General features: G+C 31.8%; 1 protein-coding gene across 3 annotated transcripts in view; it reads right to left on the reverse strand.

Moving 5' to 3' along the window:
* Positions 1 to 21,532, reverse strand: part of LOC150104874 (troponin T, skeletal muscle-like) — a 71,861-nt gene that overhangs the window by 41,816 nt on the left and 8,513 nt on the right. For all 3 annotated transcript variants that reach the window (XM_090395385.1, XM_090395384.1, XM_090395386.1), the window contains exon 2: positions 3,313 to 3,358. In XM_090395385.1, coding sequence (XP_090251511.1) covers positions 3,313 to 3,338 — 26 coding nt within the window. In that variant the 5' untranslated portion in view covers positions 3,339 to 3,358. The remainder of the gene's footprint in view (positions 1 to 3,312; positions 3,359 to 21,532) is intronic.

A 21,532-nucleotide genomic window follows, 5' to 3' on the forward strand; every position in this document is an offset into this window, starting at 1 on the left:
ATTGGGGGAATAGCAATAATTAGTAGGTTATAATCTACTTTTACTAAGCCTAAAGCGACATGCATACTATAGTGTACTAAAAAAAGCAAAAGCAACTATGAGAACTAATTGGTTAAAAATTTTCAAGCTGATGATTAAAGTGTTTTTTTTTTTTTTTTTTTTTTTCTGTAGCCATGCTTTTTGCTATGCGCCTAAGATTGCTACAAAGCAATAAAAGTCTGGGAAATTGAGCTATCTATTATTAAACTCTAGCAAAAAAAAAAAAAGCCTTTTTACTGCAACTAAATTAAACACTTAGATTTCATTGTCATAGACAAAACTGGAAGCGTTTTCTGCAGTCTTTGTATTGTAAATTACTATTAATGTGCAGAGAATTAGATAGTATTGCTGTGAATACTGAAATTTTCGGTTAATTACAAGTATTTACAAACAAATTTACTGCTGCCATCTATTGACAAATCTGTAAAATAAATTCAGAAAACATATTATTAAGGGAAATATTGCAGTAATATTATAACATAAAAGTGGGTGTATACTAAATAATTTTATATTAATACATTAATTAGTAAATGAATATAAATTAGAAATCTTCTAATAAAAAAATAAATATAACGATATTTCTCGTAGTGCATTTAATGAGACTTTAATAAAAGAAAATCTGTTATTAACTCAGACTTATATACTTATATATTATATAAATAATATATAAAATTAATGGAAAAAAATAGATATTATAGATATTTCTTCTTAAACTTGTACAGCTCTTAGAATTTTTTTTTTTTTTTTTTTGCATTTACGTCATTTTAATTAAAATGGCCATCGTATTGCTTTAAAATACGCAATCTATACTCGCAAAAAAACCCTTTAAAGATAGACTACCCCCCCCCCTTCTTTTACAGACTATTCACCTAGTCAATAGCCAAAACATGTTTTATTTCGCCTTGATTGTAATTCGCCGTCTAGACATTTCGCAGATTGCTCTGCTGTTATTGTCTATAAAAAATCTTTCAGATGAGCTCTTTCAGGATTCTGAAAGGTCTTCTTGCATTAAATTATTACTTTTTTATCTGTCAATTCACAACTCTCTAGTCTCATCCTATCGATATCCATATAAATAAATTCTGTTATTTTAATTTGACACATAACGCACTGATACGGTATTTGAAAAAAAGGAATAAAAAAAGAAAAAATAAAATTTTCACATTCTATATTCCAAATGTTTATGGCAAGATGAAAACTTTATCAAAAAATAAAGTAAAATATTCTGGCCTTATCGTGTTCTTTGGTTCTTAATTTTTTTTTGTAACAAATGCATTCTAGTGTATCAAAAAAGCAACAAAGTATTTTATTTATCCATTACCATATATTAAAATAACTTCTTTCGATTAATTATTACTTTTTTTTGCATTAATGCTAAATAAATAAGGCACATTTCATGTAAACGCGAGTAATTAATTAACGCAAGCCAATGTAAATATAGCTTAATAAATAAATAAGAGATATACGTCTTTTTGTCTGATTTACAAGTTGTTTGTGTATATCAAGACATATCAGGTTTCAAGTCTTTTTTTGGCGCCATCTATAAATTGTTATAAATATCATTCCAAGTGACTGTGCCTATTTTCGTACCAAATTAACCATTTCTTCTCCTAAAAAAAAAAAACATGGTTACCCAGAATTCCAGTTAGCACTGCCTTAAAATATATTAATGACAGTAGACTCCATTGTTTGAAAATCGTCCCAAGATGACAGATAAAAATAGCTTGCTTTCCTTGAATATTTAGACATATGATTCACCTGATATGCTTGGTAATGAACAAATACAAAATTATACGATTTTAAACATTTATTAATCCACCGCATATACTATAGAATAATTTTTCTTTTTGTAAACGCACCTTAATATTTATTATTTTTATATTACACACTGATTGTGATTAAATAAATATATATACGATTGTGATTAAATAAATATATATAAATATATACAAGCTATGTAATTAGAAAACCATTTATGCTAAAGTAACAATTCTTAATACTTCCATCTCTAATAACTTAATAAAAAAAATATTCTTTTTTTTTTATAAAATAATAAGGCACAAATAATTTTATATATAATTCATACGAAGTAAGAATTGTTTGCTTCATATTCTTCATTCATAATAGTATTATTTACGTACAGTAAACATTTTTATAGAAAAATAAAATAAACCACGATAATGCACAATTAAATGTAGACTGAGGTCAGCGAGAATTGGCGTGAATAAGGAACAAAGCCCTTTTTTAGGACTTCCTGAGTAATAACGGATGGCAATGCTGTAGCCAATGAAGTTTTAACTGAGGCTCGGCATTGCCGTTACCCTGGGACGTTGAATTTCGCTCTCTTAGGTTTCTTACGAAATTTTGTTTACGGTGAGGGGGGGGGGGTTTGCCCTGAGAGAGCATTTTGAGTCTCGGGGAGGATGTTCTCCGGCATGGCTCGGGAAATATGAGCGGTTCTGCTCGGTGGTGGGGGAGCCCGTTACTGAGTCGAGCTAACGCTGAGTTGGACGGTCTTTCGCCCACTATGGAGTGGTCTAGGGATCGTCCTAATTTTTAGAGATGGCTTTACTTATTCAGTAGCCAATGAAGTTTTAACTGAGGCTCGTTACTCAGACACGACTAAAGCTTTTAGCTCAATAACACCCCATCCACACAGATTTTCTTCATTCTGATGAAGGGATAAAGAGTCAAGGACTCAGTCCATCTCCCAGTCCTTTTTAGGACAATTAAGTGTATTTAACGAAATCAATCCTACTCTAACATAAATAAATAATAGTTATTTTTAATTAATATTATCTGAATTAATATCATATTTTATATCAATATTTTCAAAATTATTTAACAAATATCAAATACCAGTATTTATAACAATTTTATTTTATTTCAAAGCTGCTTTGATTTTAATTTACTAGATTATTATTATTAGATAAACTAGATCAACAGTTCAAAGACAGCATTAAATATTTTCACATGTCCCCAGATGCTAAAAAATATCGCCAAAAGCATATCTCTCTTAATTACTCTAATATAATTACTCTTAAGTTGTCATAGCAGAAAAATGGACCCCGCCAGAGCAATCTCATATAACAATATTTCTTTGAAATAATAATAATAGTAAAACACTAATTTTAATTACAATCTATAATTAATTTTAGGTTTATACTATGTATTCAGTATATATATATATATATATATATATATATATATATATATATATATATATATATATATATATATATATATATATATATATATTATATAAACACTTACCTGTAGTCTCTATCGTCGTCTGCCATATGGTAAAGATACTATATACCTACAATTCATAGAAATAAATAACAATTAGTTAAAATAAAACGGTAAAATTGTTAATTTTGAAAAATATATTAATATAGTCAGTTTAAATGCAGTTGAATTGATTATTTTATTATAAATGACAATTAATGTACTGTTATACCGGTATATAAATGTTAATTGGGATTTTATTTCATAGAAACCTTCATCAGTAAAGAAATAATTAATATATACAAATATTAAACATTATGGAATTATTTCAAGCTCAAGAACTCAATCGGAATTGAGAGCATGCGCTGGAATTGCAATAATTTTATTTTATAAAAAAACAACAACACTCATTTATAATTTGGTGCATCGTGCATCAAATTGGCACAAAAAATAACGTTGCTTTCCAATGAGATTTATAAAGAGATATGAAGCAGTATCGTTTTCAATAATAATTTCCTGGGGAGTTAATAACTCACGAATCTCGTACGAATAATCTCGTCCTAAATAATTTTGCTAGCCTGAAATGGTTTTGGAAAAAAAAAATGATATCTAGAGCTATAAAATATTATCGTTTTTTTTTAACTCAAAAAGAGGAAAAATTAACATGTTTATGTATTTTATATACAAAGAAGGCAAATTGTACTTTGAAACTTGAGTTATTTTGAAACTGATCGATAGCTTCCACTTTGACATAGCGTAAAGAATCAGTTGACTTCGTAAAACAAAAAGTCCACATACTTGTGTTTCTTGCCACTGCTTCTGATTGAGTATTCAAATATATATTATTTTGTTTCCAACTTTTTTGTTTATTTATTTTTTTAGTTTCTTTCAAAAGTCAAGCAAGAATGCATCTTCCCCGTTATCTGTAGAGAATAGTGTAGGGACAGTGTTCTTGAGCTATTAAAGCTCTGATCGTGGCAGGAGGGTAACAGAAATAGCCAAGCCTCAGTTAGAACCTCATTGCCATCCATTACCTTCCAAGGGATTCTAAATAATAATTTGTGAGTTCAACAAATCTTCATCATCGGCCTGTAGAGTAAGATAGGCTGAGAGTCAGCAGATAGTAGGAGAGGAAATAAAGATAGAGTGCATAGTGGTAGGGTAGGTTAAAGAGGCCTCAGTTGACCTGTTTTAGCTGTTTGCCCCCCCAGGGGCGTTTCTAAAACGGTCGTTGATTTTTCACTTTACAAAAAGGAAAAATCCTAAAAAGGAAACATGTAACAAAACAAAAACAAAAAAAGTACACAGAAAAGCAAAAATTGAAAGTTAAACTTAGAGGTTCTAAATAAACAAATCTACCTACTCGATGTAAAAAAATGGAAAGTAAGACTTCTGTTTGAATTTTATGTAATTTCAGTAAGCAAACTGTTGACTGGTGTATAAATCTTGCATAATTTATAGAAACAGCCAGAAATAATCAATTAAAATTGATTATATTATTATTATTATTATTATTATTATTCATTATTAGTAAATTAAATTAAATATTGTAGATACCGTACGGCAGAAGGTACGCAAAGCTCTGCCACTTCAAGATACAGAACCAAATTATTGTGGTTTTAATTTAGGCATAGGATATAAGTATTTTCAACCTGATAAAAATTACTCCCAAAAGACCAACTATAAGATGGAATATTATAATATATAATAACTTTTACCATTGCATGCTGTTTTCATCGGAGGAAATCACAATGGACTGTAATTTGTAATGAAGTGTATAAAATAAACGAAAGAGACCGGTGCAGTTTGCTAATCTTGTTATGCAGTTACGTTATTGTTATGTATGCCGGTCTGGTTGGAAGAGTGATTCGCGTATTCGCTTTCCAATTAAATAGGTTTTAGGGTTCGTATCCGCCCTGGTATGGATGCTTGTGATTCTCTTCAGATGGATTTAACCCTATAAGTACTGTAGGAACACACCTACAGTACTTATAGGGTTTTTAGATAAATAAAAATGAAGCGGAAGCAGCAAACCTTCGAACAGATTTTTCTGTTAAGAATACTCTATATTTAACTTATCATTATTTATATAAAAATATAAATGGTTTTGATATAAATATGCTAGAAACTTTCTTAAAATGTTTAAATAAAATTCTTTTTAAATCGTATTATAAATTTATTTAAATTTACTATAATATTTTATGAAAAATTATTAAAATATCTTTAATTTTATAAATACAAATAATCGTCTCTTATTACGCTTCTAATATTAACCAACCTAATATTCACTTGAGGACTGTTCACTGCAATTCAACAATGTAATATGAACGAAGAAAACAACAAAGTTAAAGCCTTTTAAAAGCGTAAACATGCTATGTTTACATAGCAGGAAATAAATAAAAATTCACAACGTGCATAAGTACAAAAAGTTATCTTTCTTAAATAACTGAATAAATTGACTAGTGTCATAAATACAAGAATGATTTTGACAGCTGTCATTTAAGCGTTCATTATTTAGATATCTTTTAAAAGAAAAACCTGTTAGCATCAAAATTATTTAAGAACGATTTTTAAATATTTAGTTGGCAACAATTACAGTTGTAGGTTCCTTAATAATTTTTATATGATCAAAGATATACTCAGTACATTTTTGTTTCATAAGAATTAATTATAAATTCATAAGAAAGACATGCGAATGACACCAGCAAGAAAATCATAATAATTTAAATAAGGAATCGAAAATGCAAGAAATAATTTTTACAAATATTTTATTACTTTATTTCACTTATAACGTCAAAAATGTGCTTTAAAATTATACGATTTTATTGGCTAATTTTAATAATTGTTTAGTCAAGTGTCAAAAATATTCTAAAGTTGTATACATTTTTTCTGCATTTTCAAATTCCAACAAAAAAAAAAACAGAAAGATAAGGAAGAGATTGAAAGGTAGAGTTTTTAGCTTTTGTTAACTCTTAATAGTGCATATGTACTCACAATGTGAATGGGCCAGCTGCTTTCCTTCCACAGAGTGTTCTGCCGGCCTACTTTCACGATTTTATTTAGCGGAACAGCCCTGGATAAAAAAACAGGTACCGAAGCACCATCTTTAGACTTCACTTTTCCCCTTCACCCCGCCCCCCTACTGTTCTCTAGACTACAAGCAGATTTAGACTACAATCCTTTGGTGGGACGGGGGCCAAATTGCGTGAGGCATGCTAGGAACTTATCCGACAAAACAATTATAGCAATCAAAATGGATGACCGTGCGTTTCCTTACAAAGAACACGGTCTTCTTCCAGAGACGCTTTAAAAGGTGGTGGGTGAAAGTTAAGCTGTTTTGAATGTATCTCCCTTTTCATGTTTGTTATTGTTAAACAAATAGTCCCAAAATAAGTAAAAGAGAGAATTGTCCCGTAGATACTAAAGAGAGTTTTGGACTACAAAAAAACAAGGTTAACAAACTAGGACAGATATTTTTACGTAGAATAAAGAAACCTGCAGATAGGGATTTGTCTGAATTTAAAAAAAATACTATTAAGGGATAAAAAAAGGAACTTCCAATTAATTTTCTAAATTGAGGTTTTCTTATTTCGAAATATCTGCACCAGAGCTTCAGAAAACTCTCAATATACACTACCATATAGTGTAGTGTACACACAGAGACACATCATATACACGCACGCTATAAGGATATACTAGATAGATCCAAACTGGTGTCTAGTTAGTGACATCTTATATTAGACTGTTATAAAATAATACGGTCACCTGAATCGTCCCTTTTTTAAAATCACCTACAACAAAATCAATCAGTGTACACGTTTTTTTTTTTTTTTTTTTTTTTTTTTTTTTTTTTTTTTTTAATGTGAAAGATACTGAATCTTTTAATCGTATGACATATTTAGTACCATGATGAAACTAAGAGTTCCCCTAGTTTCTGATTATAGCTTCAATTGAACTAAGATTTTTCTTAGCTTCCAATTATACATACAATTTAGCTACTGAAACTGCTTGGAATAAATAATCAAACTCTCTCTATATTTTTGACACAAGATAGGAAGCAACGTATGTATGTTTAAAGATGATGATGAGGAGCAGTTATATTGATCATACTCAGCGATCATGAAATGTCCAGAAACGCAGCAAATAAATTCAAAAGATTATATTTCCATCTACAAAGAAAAAAATGCAGCCAATTAGGTTACGGTGTTTTTCCATCCATCGCTTACATTAAATTTGATAAAATAGATGATGCAACCTCTTCTCCAATGCAACAAGTGGTGTTATGAAAATTATAAGAAAGGTGAATTTTCTCAATATTATTCTCGCATCGTTCATTTTCATTGGATCCATTCTTGGCTACTGTCCTGAAAACAGTTTTGTTTATAGACGTGAATTCATTGTGTGATTTATTTTTTTATTTTGAAAATGGTTTGATTTAAAATCAAAACTGACTTAATAAATTTTAGTACAGATCTCAAATACTGACTTTCATAAAATTCGGTGCAGAGAGAAACTGTTATCATGCATACGGACGGACAAAACTGATCATTATATATTCGTTGCGAAAACTGGCCTAGAAGTGAAAATCAACGATTCTCTTTTTAGTATTATTCTCTTAATTCATTCATCCGATTGGGCACACACAGATAGTTTGCAAGGTTCGTCACATTACGTCTGCAGACTAGTTCAGTTTCGACGATATCTTTGGGTGGAAACACCTGGGTTCGAATTCTGTCTACATGACTAAAACTTTTATGAGGGTGAATTAGTCGATATCATACGGGAGTGGAAGAGATTTTTCTCACTAAAATTCGGGTTTTTGGAAACAAAAACCCGAAAACCAGCTGGTTTTCTGTGATATGATATGTTTATTAGTTTAATAGAAAATATCTGTGTTCGCTGATATCGATATGTAGAATGCTTTTAAATAATATGCCGATAAATCATGCTCATACCCGCACTGCTTTTTTTTTACTGTTGAATATTTAAATCCCAGAGCTTCCGTAGCTCAGTCGATATATACGAAACACTTTGGTCAGAAAGATCTGGGTTCGATTCCCGTCTATGATGTGAAGGACATTTATCTGGTCTTTTTTCGACTAAAGATGAGTTAGCCTGTGTCTCAGAACAGGCAAACTGGCCCCGTGAACACACACACATTTATAGTCATAAAATATAGATACATAATTCCTCATTAAGAGGGATCAATCCCCTCCCCCCAAAGGGACAGGGGCTAAAGGGGGAAACCCCATGCCAATAAATAAATTTAAATTCCTCTCGTTTGTTCACAGACAATATCAACAAAAATTACCTGACATATTACAACAAATAAACAAATGAGCGTAAAGGAAAAAGAAAGGTGAGCCTGTAATGTTTATTCACAAAAATATATGAATAATTCCACTGAAATAACATTGAAACAATGAAAACAGCTGAAAAATAAAATTTTTATTCAACATTTTTTTTTTTTTGAACTGGGTAAAAGTTATCGAACTTTAAAATAAATTAATACTTTTAAAATTCAGAAACAGCTTTTGGTATATGAAATATATTTTGAAAGTCATTTTATTCATAAGGGGAAAAACAATTCGTATATTAAAACTAAATACGTTTCTTAAAAGAGGTCTTGAAAGTTTAGGAATGGTGGATTTTCGTTTACAGATTTCAGTGGTATGTGATCCTTGGGGTATTTTAAGTCCATATTTCGACGATTAAAATTAAAGAGAGAGAGAGAGAGAGAAAATTTATTGACATCAGTTAACGTATCAATGTTTAGGTCAGCATATATCAGTGTTCCTTTTAGAAAATTTGTATTATTTCACTACATTTGACGAACTTTACCTTTTGTTTCTGCATTTAAAAAATGATGACAGGTGCACAAGAAAGAAGCTCACCATTGTTCTTAGTTGTTAAAAGAACTGGGCGATGGACTCAGTCCTTGACTCTTTATCCCATCAACTGAATGAAAAAAAATCTGTGTGAATGGAGCTAAAAATTGAGACTGTTATTGAGCTAAAAAGCTCTAGTTATGGTAACGACAATAGCCGAGCCTCAGTTAAAACTTCATTGGCTACAGCATTGCCATTTGTTACTCTGGAAGTCCTAAGAAGGACTTTTGGCGTGTCTCAGAGATCCCCATTCACCACTGTTTTCCTTATAAGGACTGGCTTAAAGGGGCGAAGAATGCTTTTCATCTTCCCCGTTATCTGTAGGGGACAGTGTATGTATAAGGTGTTATTGAGCTATTAAAGCTCTGATCATGGCAGGAGGGTAACAGCAATAGCCGAGCCTCAGTTAGAACTTCATTGGCTACAGCATTGCCATCCATTACCCTCCAAGGGTATTGGATTGAATGAATCCATCAATTTCCATAGCCAATGTTACTACCTGACTATAATTTTAATTATTTTACTATACATTATAATTATAGGTGTATTAATTTTTTTCTACATAATACACCTTTTAACTCTTTAATATCAAGAAAAGATTTAATTAAAATATCTATAAATTCTGAAATTACAGTTTTGTTTAAAAAAAAAACGATATAACAATAGTATTTTCTTTCGAATATGGTAGTCGAATGATATGCGATAACCCATATTCAAACTTTTATTTTTTTTAAAAAAAAAAGCACATATCATGTTAAAATGTTAATCTGCAATAACAGTTACTATAATTTTTAGCACAAAAATATACACATCAGTGGAATATTTAGATTTACATATTTGCTTTTTTTTTTAAAGTTATTTTTAAGAGATTCTTGAAATATCCCATGTCTGGTTCGAGAGAAGCATTGCTCGTTAACATATGACGACGAATGATGGTAATTAGAACTAAAATGAAAGTAAGAAAGAATTAGTTGAGAGGTAAATGTTAAGCAATGGGCAAAGTAGGTGAAACTGTTGGCTAGATAGGACCAAAATTTGAATAGTCCTATTCTAGAAACGTCCACATTCCTAATCTTTGTTTAAAACATAATGGCAGATAATTGATGGTCAGTTAAATCGCTGTTTTGCTGCAGCGCTCATGCTATTTTATGCCATTTCTGTTTTAGCCATTTCGTGAATTTATTAATTTTTGTCAATACATGTCAATGATTAGTTAGCGTAATGAAAATCTACGTTTTAAATTAACAATTGACATCAATGTCTTTAGTGGTGAAGCAAGATGCTTTTTACATTCGTTTCAAGGTGCTTTTCACACGTTTTAGTCCTTATAAGGACTGGTTTAAAGGGGCGAAGCAAGAATGCTTTTCATCTTCCCCGTTATCTGTAGAGGACAGTGTATGGATAAGGTGTTATTGAGCTATTAAAGCTCTGATCATGGCAGGAGGGTAACAGCAATAGCCGAGCCTCAGTTAGAACTTCATTGGCTACAGCATTGCCATCCATTACCCTCCAAGGGTATTGGATTGAATGAATCAATCACCGCATCTCACGGTCGATTGTTTCATCCAATAAATCCCACACGTTTTAAAAGCGCATCATTACCTTATATATAAAGTAATTAAAAAAAATTGTCTGGTGTGTAAAATAAGAACCAAGTATCTTATTATCTTACGCATATTCATAAAATAAAATATCTTCTTATCTTACGCATAAAATATCATCTTATCTTTTCTGCATATTCATAAAATATTTGTAATGTTTAATCATTTGTAAAATAAAATTTCAAGATGCTTTTCACACGTTTTAAAAGCGCATCATTATCCTTATAAGGACTGGCTTAAAGGGGCGAAGCAAGAATGCTTTTCATCTTCCCCGTTATCTCTAGAGAACAGTGTAGGGATAAGATGTTATTGAGCTATATCTCTAGAGAACAGTGTAGGGATAAGATGTTATTGAGCTATTAAAGCTCTGATCATGGCAGGAGGGTAACAGCAATAGCCGAGCCTCAGTTAGAACTTCATTAGCTACAACATTGCCATCCATTACCTTCCAGGGGTATTAGATTGAATGAATCAGCGCATCATTATCCTTATCCTTATAAGGACTGGCTTAAAGGGGCGAAGCAAGAATGCTTTTCATCTTCCCCGTTATCTGTAGAGAGACAGTGTAGGGATAAGGTGTTACTGAGCTATTAAAGCTCTGATCATGGCAGGAGGGTAACAGCAATATCCGCGCCTCAGTTAGAACTTCATTGGCTACAGCATTGCCATCCATTACCCTCCAAGGGTATTGGATTCTCATTGTAATTAAATTAAAGTAATTAAAAAAAGTGTCTGGTGTGTAAAATAAGAACCAAGTATCTTCTTATCTTACGATATTCATAAAATATTTTTAATGTTTAAGGACAAAAATTTTATATACATATTTTTTCTTTAAAATTAAATCCACTAAATTGAACAAAAGTTCAACTCTTTTTGTCTTTGTCAGAGAGAGATTTGCAAGAAAGTTGAGAATCAGAATCACACTTGAGTGGAGTTGGTGTAGAAGCCGCGCAGATATTATTATTATTACGTGACACCTCCAAGGACTAATCGGGGTAGGGCACTCAACTGCACTGAACACAACTCCCCATCTACTCTTCTTAATATTCCTATTACTACTACTACTACTACTACTACTACTACCACCACCACTACCACCACATAACGCCATCTACTACCTGCCACCACCACCACGATAGTGTTTTTCTCTGTAAATTGCGAGCGTTCTCATGGCCGATTTGTCTGCATACAGGATGAAAAACTAAGTTGCTGGGAGAAAAAAATCCTACTATCTCCTTTTATGAGATTGGCTAACTCATAGAAGTGTTAGTCAATCTCATAAAAGTCATATAAAGATTCCTCTCGTTACGACGAGAATCAAACTCAGGTCTTTTCCAATCGAAGGAAGCAGTAACCTGTTGTGCTACAGAGACGCTTCCCGCACATCAATAAATAAAAGAAAAAATATATAATTGTTTTAAAAATAAATTCGCTGTTTGTAAACTTAAACAGGCAACGTTATATGTGAAACTTTTAAATTGAGCGACATGAAATGATATTCTTATTTTCATGAATATTTTGCCTTAGCATAATATTCATGAAAATAGCAAACAATAACAATTTACGATTTTTTTTTTAAACCTGTAGCCGGCTACATAACAATTATTACCGTATACAATTCATCATGTTTCGAAAGTCAGGGAGTAATTTCATATGCAATAATTTTATTTGCTAATATTAAAATGGTTATAATTTATTATTAATAATAATATATCAGGCAACTAGGAAAAAATAATTCTTACAGAAATTGTTTTATAAAAATTTGTAAAGGACACCAAAATTTCTTATGAATATATCAAGTTTTTCCCTACTACAATTTTATAATTAAAAATTTAGATTTTTTTTATATAGAATTAACACAGATTTTTTGTTAATTCTATATAAAATTGTGTGCAAATATGTTGAAAATTATTTTAAGTTACGCAAAAATTCAAAATCCAGATAAAATTGTCGCTGAAAGAGATTCGGGTTCGTAAATATTTTTTGATTTTGCTTTCTCTATGAAATCAAGTTCAATGAGAAAGTTGCTTTTATTGTTAGTTATTGGTTGTAATGTAAAGCTTATTTTAATTCACAGACAGTCTATTTTCTTTTAAAGAAAAAAAATTCAACTTACGAAACTACAGTGCTCAAAACAGTTAGGGGATATTTCAGTTTCTGTCGGATAATTATAATTATTGGGTACTTTATACATGAATAAATATTTCTTACTTATGCTATGGGTGTAATGGATGAGATATTGTTTAAATAATCGATATTTATTACAAATTGTGTTACATTTGTAAATTATTTTTATAACTTTATAATTTACAAGAAAACCAAAATATAATATGCTCTAATTGTTTTGAGCAGTATGTATAACAAATAAACAGAAAGTCATAAACGCCCAGTATAATAGGGACTGCCAATCTGTTAAGTATGTTTTGTTATTTTGTTATTTATAATTATTAATCAAATTAGTCTTTATTTGCATGATAGTAAGTTTAAAATGATAAATAATGCCTAAAATTAAAATTGTAAAATTCATTGATGGCAACAGTGTGTTCTAATTTAAGCAATGAGTATTGCACAACGGATAGCAATATTTGTGATTGTTGCTCCCCCCCCCCCGCCTCCATGTAAGAATAGTTTGACTGATTTCCGGTAGTGTTTTCGCGTTAAGAGAGCACCAATTAAGAAACTAAAGTATCGAAATCGCCTTGAGTGATGCTTATCTTTTTAAAATACATATATAATATAAAAAATATATTTAATCTATAAGTAATATTATATATATATATATATATATATATATATATATATATATATATATATATATATAAACAAAAATAACCTTAACGAAAGCATTTATTGTTATCAGTTATTTCAAATAAACAAGAATGTCAAAATTATTCAAACAGATGGCACGGAACTTTAGAAATAAATAAATAATAATAAAAAAAAACTCAATACAAGTGAATGGAGTTATTCATTTTATCTTCTTAGCAGACAATATTCATAAAGGACACCGTAAGGTGTCTGATATATATTATTAATTAAATGAAACGATCAGAGTATTTTATTTTTTTAAAAAAATACCTGAAAGATGCTTGATTCATTCAACCCAAATTCAACCCAATACCCTTGGAGGGTAATGGATGGCAATGCTGTAGCCAATGAAGTTCTAACTGAGGCTCGGCTATTGCTGTTATACTCCTGCCATGATCAGAGCTTTAATTGCTCAATAACACCTTATCCCTACACTGTCCTCTACAGATAACGGGGAATATGAAAAGCATTCTTGCTTCGCCTCTTTAAGCCAGTCCGGATAAGGATTTTATTTTAAATAGATAAATATTGATATTTACGAACAGCGAAGGTTATTTTAGCATGGTTTAATTCAGAATTTTAGAAATATTCTGTACAGAGGTTAATCCCCTCCTTTATTTTTATTATTTATAACACAGACTGGTAAGATAGTTTTTAAAAAACATTCCCTGTGGTCGCATTAGGACAGAATACTGATTCTTATTTGTCTAGTAACATCATTCTAGCAGAGCAATGAAATAAAAATGAGATTGAAATATCTTATATTGAGTAGTTACTCATGACTGTCATGAACAAGCTTTTGCTTTCAGTGACATCTAGTAACTAAAATAGGAAATACTTTTTTAAATAATGAACTGTATGTAACTTTCTATTTATCCAATCACAAAATCGAACTATATCTAAATATTATTTTATAAAATTTAATATTAAAGTATTTTTAAAATATTAAAAGTATATTAAATAAGTTATTAAAACGCAACTGATTTTGTTGGTAGAGTGGATAATATCTGCATTGCCCACTTAACATGATGGACGCCTTCACCTACAGTGGTTTTAAAAAGCTCAACGTCTAGTATCTGGAAACTGCTATAATAGAGTTAGATTAGTAATTCATAAAATTTTGATCTTATGTACACTCATCTGTTTAAATAAAGTTTGGTAGTTGTATTTAAGGTTTGTTCCTTATGGATGGACTTAAGAATTTATTTTAGATTAATATATAATTTGTTACGATATTTTAGGTCAAGGTCATTGATGTAATTTTTTGCTTTGTTAGAAACTGGTCTTGTCTTAAATGAACCAAATTCGACAAAATTTGAAATTGTTTCAAATTTCAAAATTCTGCACTGGCCAATTTTTATTTGGCCATTGCAGAATTTTAATATCAGTTCGAAACATTTTGTCTCATTATGCCAATAAAATTATTTGGCTGCAACCAATCTTCGTATCTATATCCTAAAACTGAATATTTATTAAATTCTATTCAATCATTACGAGTTGCAATCTATAATTTTCTGACACGTTTTGCTTCTTACTCGTATTCTGATCCGGTAAAGTGACCAGATTGAAACAAAAATTGCAAAGGTTCAAGACATTTTTGTAATAATTTCAAACAGTCAATTGGAATAAATTGATAAAACGAATTAATCAATCCACGTAGTTTTGCAAAACCTAAAATAGATAATAAAAATACTACACAAAAGTATTAAAATCAATATTGAAGTATGCAATGTGGAGTTTGGGAATTTCAATATATATTTAAACTTTTATTAAAACAATATTCAATATTGCTATAAATTATTTGAGCATATTTAAAAATATAAAGAAATTTTTAAAAAAGGACTAATATATGGAGAAAAAGCAAAAGATTAAGCGATATTTATAATACGCCTTTTATTGAATATCTTAAATGGAGTAGAAATAAATGTTAGTGAGCACTTGACCCTGATTGGGTGAACAGTATTGATCAATCGACCGTGAGATGCGGTGATTGATTCATTCAATCCAATACCCTTGGAGGGTAATGGATGGCAATGCTGTAGCCAATGAAGTTCTAACTGAGGCTCGGCTATTGCTCTTACCCTCCTGCCATGATCAGAGCTTTAATTGCTCAATAACACCTTATCCCTACACTGTCCTTTACAGATAACGGGGATTATGAAAAGCATTCTTGCTTCGCCCCTTTAAGCCAGTCCTTATCCTTATAAGGATATATATAACACTTGACTTTGGTGTGGATTCATTCAATCCAATACCCTTGGAGGGTAATGGATGGCAATGCTGTAGTCAATGAAGTTTTAACTGAGGCTCGGCTATTGCTGTTACCCTCCTGCCATGATCAGAGCTTTAATTGCTCAATAACACCTTATCCCTACACTGTCCTCTACAGATAACGGGGAAGATGAAAAGCATTCTTGCTTCGCCCCTTTAAGCCAGTCCTTATAAGGACTCTAAACACTTGACTTCCAGGGTAACAAATGGCAGTGCTGTAGCCAATGAAGTTTTAACTGAGGCTCGGCTATTGCTGTTACCCAGCCATGACTAGAGCTTTATAGCTCAATAACACTCCATCCACACAGATTTTCTTCATTCAGATGACGGGATAAAGAGTCAAGGACTCAGTCCATCGCCCAGTTCTTTTAAGAACGCTTGTCAGCCCTTGATTATTATTGAATCCAAACCCTGGGAAGGTAATGGATGGCAATGCTGTAGCCAATGAAGTTCTAACTGAGGCTCGGCTATTGCCGTTACCCTCCTGCCATGATCAGAGCTTTAATAGCTCAATAACCTTATCCCTACACTGTCCTCTTCAGATAACGGGGAAGATGAAAAGCATTCTTGCTTCTCCCCTTTAAGCCAGTCCTTATAAAGATAAACACTGGTCAGTGTGCTATGCACTGTCTTACTGTTCTATTTTGACGGAGATCTTGTTAACAGAAATATTTAACATACGTGAATATATACATAAATAAATGACGTTTGTTCCTTATATTTAATATATATGGACTGTTCTTTTTATCTTCTTAGCAGACGATGTTAATATTCATAAAGGCCACCGTAAGGCGTCTGATCTGATATATATTATTAATTAAATGAAACGATCAGCGTATTTTATTTTATTTATTTCTTCAGTGATCTTGTTAACAGAATTATTTAACATACGTGAATATGCATAAATAACTGGCGTTTGTTCCTCATAAGTTATCAAATTTTTTCATTTCATTTAGTAATAAATTAAGTAGCCTTTATTGTTTATGACTTTACATTTAGTTGCGGACTCGAGGAACTGGAACTTTTTCTAAACGTTAATTTGACCGCTTCCGAGGTAATCGATCTCTAACACGAGCAAGTAGGGTTTTCTTCTACAGTATATTAGTTAGTTATTTACGTGTGACGTCATTTTGATGCTGTATGGTCACTCCTGTACTTCAATGGGTTTCGTAGCGAACCCTTCTGTTATGAGATGTGATAGGGTCGTAGATGTCCTTTCCACAAAGGGTTAGTAGGACAATCGCAAACATCTATGCTTTTGACGGGATTCGAACCCGCAGCGTCTTGGCTGGAAAGCGGATACGCTAACCACTCGGCCAACCAGGCCGTCAAAGTTCTAGATTTTATTTCTGCAAGTCGTGAAAGATCTACTATAGAATCCACACTGTTTCAGAATAATAATACATTTCGTTAGGGATAGAGACCACGAGATGGTGGTAGTTGTCTACCATACTCTCTTCACTGTATGCCTTTTAAAATCATTAAATAGTTCGGGCTAGCCATATCTGATTGGCTACAGATTGAAATTAAATATTCATCAGTTACAAAAACTTAGGAAGAAAACGGCCTCGCTTATTCTCTTCGGGGTTAAAGGCGTTAGCGGATTTATTTATTCATGTTTTATCCAGTGATTGCAATTTTGAATTTCTAATCAGCACTTGCTATGACATGTCTTTTTCTGTCAAATAGGAACCTGTATAAAAACGAAGTATGATCGTTCTAGATATGGAAAGATGGTTTTGAATAAGTGTCACTGAACGCGGTAAAGAAGACATTCGAAGAATGTTTACCATGCCAGATATATTGAGTTTAGTCGTATGTTGGCAAATAATGTTCATCATGACCTCACTATCATTTTGATCATACTTTTGCAAAATTATGGCTTTGTATTAGTACGAAATACGGTACTGTACTAGAGAAATTTTTACACAGCCACAAGTAGTTATTCCGATCTTTTTTTTTTTTCAAGCAGAATTCGTTTACTCAGAAAACAAAACATGTACATCATTAAACTATCTACTTCATAGAAATTTTTTCTTATAAAATTATGCAAGTATTTCTTTAGAATAAAACACAAAGTTCGAAAAATGCTTCTATGAGATCATTTTGCATACATCTCATAGAAGCATTTTTTAAAATCTACTATTAAAATCTACTCTGAGTAGATTTTAATTTTCAGTCCGTCATAATTGTTTAGCTGCGAATGCAAATTAATTGCAAGCGACAAGCGCAGACAGGATTCATACTGTAGTTGAGAGATTTTAAGTAAAGTTGGTGTATTAGAATACCCCATTTAAAAAATCATATTCCATGAAAAACTGAGTGACAGAGGTCTTTTAGTCCTAATGAACTTTTGGAAATGTGGGAGTTCAGCAAACAACTGCCAGCATCTCGTGATTCGAAACCATAGAACTAATATTGGCTGCAACAGTGCAATTTCTACGGGTCGATTTTTCTGAGATGCTAAGTTCAAATGCAAGGAAAACGTTATTTGTTTGTTCCTGATATCGACTAACTCGGAACCAGCAGAAAAGGTCCTGGAAAAAGTTCCACTAGTTGGCAACTAGAATTGAACTTATAGCGGTCTTTCTTCTGATTAACATTAATGTACCAGAAACGTTGCTACAAGGCTGCAAAAAAAAAAATAATAATAATTAAATATAAAGCAAGTAAAAATAAAAAACACTACGTAATAAGCATCACATGAACATTTTAACTTCATAATTATAATCAGCACAAAGAAGGAAAATAAGTTATTTATGTAAATAATAATAAATATATGTGGACGTTAACAGTTCACAAATTTAGCCTTAGGATAGGATGGCTATCTTTGATAACAGGGATGACACCTCAACAGGTGGATATTAAATGGATTAAGGAATATGACATTGATGAATATAACGAATGACGCCATGAAGTCTTATTTCATATTAAATCAGTACTTCCTAATTCATTTACTTTGAATATCAAATTATCATTATTATTTCTTGATTATTTTTCTTAATTATTATTCCTATATCAAACCAGCTGTACATCCTGATCAACGTGCTTGATTTATATACATCGGTGCTTTGTGATAAAGGCGAATACTGTCTAATCAATTCAGAATAGCTTAAGCAACTTGTCGCTGCTTTGAGTAAGCCTTCGGATCCTTTAGAAATTATGAACTTTTCTACATTGTATTCAATTTGCTTGAATACAAATATAGAAAAGTTCATAATTTAAAGAGAATATGAAGACTTGGGGCATTACCATGACATCTATATTCTAGGACTGATACAACTTGTTAAATGTAGTAAGAAAAACTGTAAGAAATTATTACAGCAGACGAAACAATCAGATAAATCAATCAATCATGAAAACAGCAATCCAGGTTTACGAATGGAACATGGAATCCTGTATCTATACGTTTTTTTTTTTTTTTTACTTCCGGTTTCCACGTAAGTTAAAAAAAAAAAAACGGTTTAGCGTATGAAACATGCGAACTCGCCTTCATTTAATAAACCGTTATAACGGTTCTTATCATCATAGACTGGATTGAACCCGGGTCTGTCCAACTATAGGATATCGCCGTTTCTGAATGAGATATGGATGTTTATATTATATACCCTAACGTATATTTGATAGAACTAAGATCACCTTTCTCTTTTCCACATAACCTGCATACATTGGCTAGACATTCTTTACCACAAAAATGACTACTAAAAGATTCTGGTGTCAAAGGGTCGGAATTTGTTAAATGTTGGGAAAAACGGAATTTGAATCGAGTCTAGAACGCAAAGTTATCCAGTTTCATAAAGGGTAGCAGATATTTTCTTCCCAGAAATCAGTTTTCCATTCCACAGAAAACCGGCCAGCAAATTAACAAATAAAGCACTGTGTAGACAAGATTAACTGCTGTATCCGAGCATTCATTAGATTCTATGAAACTATTGTTACTCTGTGACAGACCATTCAGCTTAACAACGTAAAGAGAAGATGAAGTCTTCTCTTTACGTTGTTAGGCTTTGTACCAGTACTCAGTGCTATTAATTGGATATAGGATACCTTGTTAGTTGTTTACGACCCACACTAGTTAAGATGTACAGGGAATGGCGCCAATCAGGCCAAACCACTTTTAGCCCACAACAACTGCAGATAGTTCAGTTGGATTGTTTGGAATTTAAGCTGAGGCAACTAAGGCCACGAGGCCCACACAAAAGCTCGTGGTGAGCAGAGTGCAACCGCTAGGGGGAGGGGGAATTCACATGTGATGTGGCTACAATGAATGTGCAGCTATAACACGGGAAGCACAGGAACAATATCCCAGATGATATGGAAACCCGTTGCACTCTCTCAAGAATGGGTTTATGAGGCAAGAAGGCCCTTCCTCTCCTTAACAAAATCATCGTTGAAAGCTGTTGAGGTGTTGTCAGCAACACGCGTTGATACTAAAAGGAAGGAGAAAAGGTGTGCTGGGTCAAAGAATCGCTTTTCTTGCTAAACCATTTTGGTCAATGAATTCTCGTGCAAAATTTCCACGTCGAGGTTATATCTATCACGGAATAGAGTATTTTTTGTCGATCTGAATTAAAGACTTTTACTATGGACTACCAGCAGCCTCTCCTGTTTCATTACATCAAGACAATAAAAAAGTGCTGTGTCCACACTGAGGATATTACCCATCTTGAAGGTCTTACGAATCCACACTATTCCATCCTATTCGAATATTTGTGAGTTGTGTATAAACATAATCATATAAACACAAAACGTTAAGGGATTTTACTAGAAATCAACGTAAGGAAAAGCTCAGTTGTTTGGAGAATTATATAAACAAACATTTCACTTTAAGCTGATGTAGCGTTTTACTCTTTTAACATTTTATTGTCAGCTTGTCAATTCCTTTTAGGTGAGCTACCTATTATCATTTTAGCGTAGCACCCTAAAATATTACGGTCACCATGTGAGTGGTGTAAACTAGACTCTGAACGCAGAATGTCTGAAATCAATTAGGCGAATACGTTCGTATTGACGAACGTAAACTACTCTGCCTTGTAGGTAGACACGATCTAAAATCCCAAGCTGAAAGGAAAACTGAAACATCAGGAGTAAACAAACGTAATAATTGAAGCCCGAGTTTTTTTAGACACTCCATTAAACTGTTTAGATGTTTTCTCTGATATTTAAAAGACCGTCAGAACAAAATGTAGTCAATGAATTCATTCGATAATTGAATTTCTCCATTATATTTTGAATTCATTCGATAATGAATTCATTATTCAATGAATAATGAATTTCTCTAAATATTTTAAATAAAATAATTAAAATAATGTTTAATGAGACACATTCTAAAAGAAATTTAATATATTTGAATATACACAGAAAACAATAAATAATATAACTTAGATTCATATTTGGCTTCTACTACTATACAGGGTTACGTGTGTGTGACATTATCATTGTCTTTTTGCTTTTATGGGAGACATTATTTATTGCAATTAGTGAGAACGTTTTCTGACATCATTAAACTCGTCCAGTAAAGATATCAATTTAAAATTTTCAATTAAGATCGAGACGAAATCACGGGTAATGCATCATCACACATCGACATTTGAGACGAAGGATATTACCCTATTGAAACCAAAGTCTTTTCTGATGATATTATGTTGTATAAGATACAATATATCACCATATGACCCTTTGGTAATAGTATCATCA

This window comes from Typopeltis vanoorti, chromosome 7 (assembly GCF_054136105.1).
Source record: "Typopeltis vanoorti isolate ZY-2024b chromosome 7, IOZ_Tvanoo_1.0, whole genome shotgun sequence".
Taxonomy (NCBI): domain Eukaryota; kingdom Metazoa; phylum Arthropoda; class Arachnida; order Uropygi; family Thelyphonidae; genus Typopeltis; species Typopeltis vanoorti.